Genomic DNA, 8,265 nt, shown 5'->3' with positions numbered 1-8,265 from the left:
TTACTTTTATTGTGGTCATTTATAAAGCTGTTGGTTGGTTAAACTAATTATCATTATTCATAATAATATACTGGAACAAAAAGTCATAGCTGAAAAAGCGTTTCATTATTCAATTTTTATTGATGTTAGACGATGATCCAATGCATGTAAAATTAATAAGGTGACGAAACACTCCGGTGGCCCCCCCACCTAGAAAATGAATTCGGCGCCACTGGCTCTCGGATAATGGCAGAATCCTCTTTCCATACTAAACACATCTCTTCAATGTTGTATGGAGGACCGGGACAATGTCTGTGGAGTAGCAGACTGGGGTGATGGTTCCTATTTTTAAAAAGGGGGAACAGAGAGTGTGTTTCAACTATCAAGGGATCACACTTTTCAGCCTCCTCAGGAAAGTTTACTGCAGGGTGTTGGAAGGGAGAAATCGACTGACTGTCTAACCTTGTATTCAGGAGGAGCAGTGTGGCTTTCGTCTTGGTCATGGACCAGATCTTTACCCTTGCAGGGTTGCTAAGGGGGTCATTGGAGTTTGACTCTCCAGTTTATATGTTTTGTAGATCTGCAGAAGGCTTATTTGCGGAGGCATTCTGTGGGGAGTGCTGTGGGAGTTTTAGCAGATAATGTGGTTCTGATGGGATCTTCAGACCGTGACTTTCAGCATGCACTGGAATGGTTCACAGCTGAGTGGAAGCGGCTGGGATGACAATCAGCTCGTTCAAGTCTAAGGCCACGGTTTTTAACTGGAAACAGGTGGAATGCTCTGTCCGAGTAAGGAATGAGTCTTTGCCACAGATAGCTCAAGTATCTGGGTGTCTTGTTTACAAGTGATGGTAGAATGGAGCAGTAGATGGATCGGGGACTCATCCGCAAAAGGCAAAGCTCTGAATTTACTGGTTCATTTATGTTCCAGACCTCATTTATGATCATGAGGTGTAGATCATGACTGAAAGAACAAGAGCCTAGAAACAAGCAGATGAAATGAGCTTCCTTTGTACAGTGGCTGGACTCAGTATTAGAGATAAGGTGAGGAGCTCTTTGATCTGGGGGGAAGAGCTCAGAGTAGAGCACATTAAAAGATGTCAGTTGAGGTGGTTCGGGCATCTGAGTAGGATGCTTCCTGCACCTCCCTTTGAAGGTTTTCTTGGTATCCCACTGTGAAGAGACCTCAGGACAGACCCATAACTCACTGGAGGGATTATTTATCCTCTCTGACCTGGGAACACCTCGGAATCTTGCAGAAGCTGGAGAGTGTCACTGGGAAAATAGATATCTGGGTTTATCTCCTGGACGTGTTGCCTCTGTGACCCAACCATGGATGGTTTACTCATGCAGGATGTAGGATCTCAAATGTTTCAAGTCCTGCTGTTCATCAGTTCTTTTAATCATTCATCGCCTAAATGCGAAGACAGAGCAATGTTTTTGTCTGTGTCCGCATGTGTTTGTGTTTGACATTTCATATATTATATTATATATATTATTTAGTCAAACACATCCACACAATATTGCAGAGACCCATTTTTCTGACCTAAAACTTTAATAAACTGTTTTTAGCGTTTAAGTCAATAACTTCCAAAGTGGGTGATTTGTGGGTTGGAGTTCTGTCCTGGGTTCATGACATGCCCTGCCAAGAACACTGGCCGGGGCACAGGGCATGTAAACAACTGTCCGGTTGTTTACTAGTGGAAATGGAAGAAGCAGCCTTTTTTGAGCACAAAGAAATACCAGAAGACTTTGTGGGAGTAATGGATATACAACCATACCAGTATGAACCTAAACTGATAGCTGGATCTCTATAATCAGATGAAAACTCTTCAGATTCAGATTCTGATGATCACCAGGACCATCAGGTCGACAACCGAGTTGGGACCGTGGAATGGTAAGAACCAATTACCCCCAGATTATTGTCATGAGATCAGCACACACCACTGCAAATCAACATAAAGATGGCAGGAAAGAGCTAACATTGTTAACTTAAAGCCATTCTAATGCTAACTCGTTGCTAACCGGATGCTAACTTGTAAACAATGTGACCGTGCTTGAGAGTAGCGTTTATGAACTCTCACACCAGAGTAAAACTAATAGCAGTTTTAGTCTATGACATTTGTTTAATCATACATGGATTGTTTATATTTTTTTCATCAGTAACAAACTGCTCTGAATCCTACACTGACCTCAGGCTGTCGACCTGTAAGCAGCTCAGACCTTTTAATGACAGTGTGTGTTCACCGTCACGTTAAGTAAAACCTCCTGTTTCTCCTCTCTTTCTCTGTGGTGATGTCCGCCTCTCCATTTGCCTTTCTTTTAAAATTAAAAATAGGAGGACTTCTCCTGGCAAAAAGTCCTGCTCTATTGGCATAAAGCCAGTCCACCGCAGTAACGAGGGTTGGAGTGGTGCTTCCCTTTGAAGTGATCCAAACTCGAGTTCTGATAGTAATTCCTATGCTTATGGATCAAAATTTGAGGAAGGTTTTTATCTTTCGGGAAGCCAAAAAATGAAACTCCAGCAGTATTTTGTGGCTGGTTCGAACAGTTAATTCTTACAAACTGCACTATATTGTACCAGTATTCATCCACTCACTGATGAACTGCTGAACTTCAGCAGATCAGCGGACATCACACATCGGGGATCCGGGGGGGGTCACAGAAAAAGCTGAAAACACCCAAGTGGCTTCATCAATGTTCAGTATTAGAAAAAAAAAGTATAGTTTTTTGTAAATTTTACAATAAGCATATCTTTTGTTTTTCCTTCAACTGATGTTTGCATTAAACACTTTTCAGTTCAGCTTTAACTATTAAAATTAACTCTGATTGTCTGTTACCAAAATATGTTATGAACCACAGCACAAATTTTAATCATTGTATTAACATTTACATCTGAATAACGTTTAGAGCCATAACAATTTAACATGGCTGCCACAGCCAACTAACTTTAAAAACCCACAAAAATGGTTCAGTTAATTTTGCAGACACTGACATAAAATCTGGTGGGTGTGTAGCTGAAAGTCATTTTCAACAGTTGCATAATATTGCCCAAAACATTTTTTTTCAAGGTTTGACCATACATGTACAACTCTGTCATTTCCCAACACAAGATGATTTTAAAGCTGTCAATAAAGGTGGTGACTGATATGCTTTCCTTCAGGGAATGTTGGGTCTTGAGTTTTTTTCTGTCTTTGTCAATCTGCCAAACTTTATAAAGGTGAAATCTAACTCCCTGCATTTTGCTTCAAATCGCAGTTTGATTTATTGCATTTTGAATGAACAAAGTGTAAAATGTAAAATATCCTAAAACTACTGTGCTAACCTGTGAATCTGTTTTTAAAAAAGTCATCACTGTTGTGGTTTTAATACACAACTCTTCTCAGCAACTGTTACACAGCATCCACAAGTATTGCAGCGTCCCCTTCCTCTTTTTACTACTTTTCGAAGCCTCCAACTGCCTGACTGTTTATTTTCATTTAATTTAAATAATGTTTCTTGTTGTGTTGACACTTTTTCTTCCACTGGCACAAATAATTTACAAAGGAACAACCAAGTCTTGTTTAAATCTTGAGTCAACATGTGACTGACACAATGCAACAGGTTGCCATCCATTTAAATTTGATTTTGTTAACCAAAGTTTCTAAAATGGAATCTTCTGTTTGGTTTTGCTGCTTAAACTTTGACTAATAATTTTCAGACTGGATAAAATTTGTGATGCCTTTTTATTTTGGGATCACCCCTCCCCCACCCCCACAGGGAATCATACTTCCGTTCTAAAATAAGTATCAACAGAACAATCTAAGCAGTCACACAGCAGCACAATCAACAAAGATATCAGTGTTGCAGTTGAAGGCAGTCCCAGGAAATAATACTGAGAACATACCAACAGCCAAATGAAATGAAAAGAGCTATTTTAGTAGGAATTAAAAGGCCTAGCATGCTTTTGTAGGAATGCGTTTTGCCAACAGCCTTTTGTACCAGAGTGTTAAACTAAGATAACTTATAATAAGAAGGGATGGAGTTATAAACGTTTTGATCAAACACTATAAATGATGTGCAGTGTGTTAAAGATGACTCTTAGCTACAACCACGTCAAATTTTAGTTCAATATCTGTAAAACAGATGACGTTATTAGCATTGGCTAATGTTAATTAACTGCGTCAGCCATCTTAAACAGAGGTGACTCCAAAAGTTAATCAGTTGCAGATATATATTTAGTGATTATTTCCTGAAAGTTTCATTACAATCTGTCAGGTGGTTTGTGAGATATTTTACTAACAGACAAATGGGTATGAGACAAATAGTTAATGTCAAAGGCTTAAGCAAATAAGTTGTGCAATGTGTAGCACTTAGACTATGAGCTGTGAATTAATCTCAGCTACTACCACATCAAATTTTAGCACAGTATCTGTCAAGATATAGCCATTTTTGAGTTTTTTAATATAAGCTGACTGTGGCGGCTACTTTGAATTGGGTTTACCCCAAAACTAATCATCTGTAAATGCCCAGTCAATGATACTTTCCTGAAAGATTCATTGAAATTTGTTCAGCGATTCATAAGATATTTTGCTAACAGACTCCAATGGTTAATGGCATTGATTTCAGAACTGATCTTGCACAATCAGTTCACTCTTTGATTAGGCATTGGGAAGGACTCTCAGCTACTACAACAATAAATTTCAGCTCTATCTGTAAAACTGATTGAATTATAACAATGTTTGTGTTTTCTAAGGTTGCTTAGTTGTGGTGACCGTCTTGAATTAGATTGCCTTCAAAAGTTAATCAGCTGTAGGTGTAAATCCAATGAATACTTTTTAGGATTTTTATTAAAATCCGTTCACTGGTTCATGAATTATTTTGCTAACACGACAGACAAACGAACACACGTACACAAACATGGGCAAAAATATTGTAGCTATTTCAGGCGAGGGTGATAAAGACTATTGTTTAGTTTAGTTTGAGATGGAAAATCTGACTTAAATAGAAATGTTAAGGGTAAATTATGCAAAATGTCAATTAGTTTCAAATTTGTAAAAGTGTAATTTACATCCCAATTGAGTTTAGAGTTGCCTGATAGCGTGTAAAATTTTTAAAAAGGCCCAATTAAGAAGATAAATTGATGACGCCGAGCTCCGTATGCGCTCCCTGTACGCGGACGGTTGTTCTAGAGGAGCGAGTCGGGTAAAGTTAAAGTAAAGTTAGGGTAAAACTGTATGCTCTGTCAGACTTCTCACCTTTATCCGGCGGACACTGGCCTCCAGGCGCAGCTGCTTCACTGCCTTCTGGGCGATGATTAAACTGCTGCTTGGAGCGCTGCTGTTTGACATGACTGGATCCTAAAACCCTACCGAGACACTGAGCTTGAAACCAACCCGAGGCAGACAAGAATACAGACCGGACCACAGTACAACTTCCGCTGGAAACTTTCAAAATAAACAACACGCAGGTCCTGTACTCTGAAACACAGACATTGGAATGGCCAGTGAATGCGCTAGGCGAGATTTATGGCAGCCATCTTGTGAAGACCTACGTGTATCACTGTGTATTGTTTACATCAGGTGCACCCGGTCCATAAGGGCAGATGGGGCTGCTCCTCACCTTAAAAAAATCATTCGCCCCTTAAAGTAGTTCCTACTAATAAATAATGTGAATTACTTCATTAGTTAGCTTGCGGTATATTGTTTTTTTCTCTGTGTTTTTCAACTATTTGGATAATTTTAAATGGAATTTATAATGTTTTTTGGTGATTCATACTTCAGTGTCCACATTCCTCAAATTTATCATTTCTCCCTGTCAGCAGTGATCAGAACTGCAAGCAGCTCCAGTAGAGTCTCATTGGGATGAAAACTATTCCACTTCATGGACACCTTCTGCTGGTTTCAGCTCATTCATGTGGCCACTACTAACTCTAGACCTCACATGATTAATGCAGGAATAACTGCAGTATAACCTGCTGTGTACAACAGTGGAGATTGTCTGTTTAAAAATCCATTTGTGAAACTAAAATTAGAAGATAACTTTTCAGTCAGTAGCTTGGTGCAAACAGACCAGACATGAACTGAATACAGAAAACTAAAGACAGAGGAGAGATATACAACAGAATGTTTTCCCCAACATAGTCAGCCTGTTTTCCGTGTCTATAGATACTTAGGGTGCATTCACACCTGATAGTCCCATAGACTTGGTTCAATTGTGAACCAAAATTGCAACATTTGTTCCATTTTCAGCTGGTGTGGTTCACATTCACACTGCACTGAGTCAATTGAGCCAAACCCTTTGAGCAACCTAAGTCTTATGCCAGCACTATAACTGTCTCCATCAGCTAAAAAGCTCTGAAAATAATTCACATTTTGAAACAAACTGAACTTTTAAATTAACTTTCTACTTACTGTTCTCTTTTTAAAGGAAAAATGGGGCATACATATAGCCCAATGACGGCTGGCCAATAGAGGGCGCAAAAGGGTGCTGCCCCACCACTCACATTACCTTGAATAGGATGTAAAAAATTAAATAAAAATAAGAAAAAAAAAAAAAAAAAAAAATATATATATATATATATATATATTTAGATTTCAAATAATTACACTTTAAAGGTGGTTTGTTGAGGTTTTAGGTTATTTTATTGCAACCTGTAATTTATTGCAGTTTATTCTTTTTAGTTCATTTCAGATTGTTTGTGTGCCACGTGGGGTGGGGGTACAGAAACTTTCTTATAAACCAAAAGGGGGCCTAGCAGAAAAAACACTGTAAAATGACCTACATTAGGTCAAAACCAGATATAGCTGTTTTTCTCATTATCAAGGACAGGAAATGCCTTACTGGGATCAAAGCTGTCTATGGCCAGCAGTCACTCCATCTCTGGGGGACTTCAGAGGTTGATCAGACCTCCACAGAACCACGGCTGTCATAGATTTAAGTGTTTTTGAGTTTATTTGGTTCATTGTGTTATGTTTCTGTAATTCTGTTTTATTTCTTGTTTTTCCTGTATTTAGCTAAGTTCTTGTGTAGTTTTGCTTTTTGTGTTTTCTGTGTCACTACTCCTCCTATTATTCTTATTCTTTAGATTGTTACGGCAGCTTGGATCCATTATTGTTGCACTACTGCCATCTATTAACTCCTAATATCTATATCTCAAATTCTCATAATGAGCCCAGTATTTTTTTAAAAACGAAAAACCTTTTTTTCCCCTCTGTTCTACCACATTCTCAAATTTCAATTCTCTATTAAGCCCTAATTCCATTTTTACTAATCTTCTTTGATTTACATATTTCCTACAACTAATAAAAACATCCATCGTTTCTACAATATCACACCAACTACATAAACCAGTAAGATGTTTCCCCATCTTAGAAAGAGTTCCATTCAAAAAACTGTGACCGGTTCTTATTCTATTTATAATTACCTCCTCCCTCCTACTTATTCCTCTAATCTTTACTACATCAACTGTATTTTGTATCCTATATAAATGACTTCCATTTATTTCATTTTCCCATCTACTTTTCCATATCTTCTTACTTTCTCTCCAAACTATACTTTTGCCTTCAGATTTAGATAATTTTATTGGCATATCAATATTTTCTTTTTTAATAGCCTCCTTAGCCAATCTATCTGCACTTTCATTACCCAAAATACCTACATGAGCAGGAGTCCAAAATAATATTACATTTTTATTTTGTTCACATAATCTATGATTAACAGCCATGACCTCATATAATATATTTTGATTATTATTTGTACTTCCCTTTTCAATACTCAACAGTGCCGATAATGAATCACTACAGACTGTTGCTTTATTTATATTAGTATCCTCCATCTATTCTAAAGCTAATAAAATAGTACATAATTCTACTGTATATATACTCAAATAATTAGATGTTCTTCTTGAAAAATTAATCTTTAATTCAGGAACCAGTACTGCTATACTAGTTGCTTCATTTTTGGGGTCTTTTGAACCATCAGTATAAATTTGCAAATAATCATTATATTTATTCTGTATTTGATTATAAAATTCTTGGCAAATATCTGTTATATTTCTTTTCCTAATATTTGATAATGATCTATCTTCATTAATACATCCCCATGTAGGTCTCAAAGACCACAATACTCCATTCATCCATCCATCCATCCATCCATCCATCCATCCATCCATCCATCCATCCATTCTCTTCCGCTTATCCGGGGTCGGGTCGCGGGGGCAGCAGCCTAAGCAGGGAGACCCAGACTTCCCTCTCCCCAGCCACTTGGACCAGCTCCTCCGGGGGAATCCCAAGGCGTTCCCAGGCC

General features: G+C 38.0%; 1 protein-coding gene across 1 annotated transcript in view; it reads right to left on the bottom strand.

The window, feature by feature from the left end:
* The window catches only part of si:dkey-204f11.64 (uncharacterized protein LOC100537752 homolog), a 16,135-nt gene extending 10,742 nt beyond the window's left edge, over positions 1-5,393 (bottom strand). The window contains exon 1 of the mRNA XM_017436787.3: positions 5,217-5,393. Coding sequence (XP_017292276.1) covers positions 5,217-5,309 — 93 coding nt within the window. The 5' untranslated portion in view covers positions 5,310-5,393. The remainder of the gene's footprint in view (positions 1-5,216) is intronic.
* Positions 5,394-8,265: the final 2,872 nt, after the last annotated feature.

This window comes from Kryptolebias marmoratus, linkage group LG12, assembly GCF_001649575.2.
Source record: "Kryptolebias marmoratus isolate JLee-2015 linkage group LG12, ASM164957v2, whole genome shotgun sequence".
NCBI classification, from domain to species: Eukaryota; Metazoa; Chordata; class Actinopteri; order Cyprinodontiformes; family Rivulidae; genus Kryptolebias; species Kryptolebias marmoratus.
This window is presented reverse-complemented; position numbering and strand designations above follow the sequence as displayed.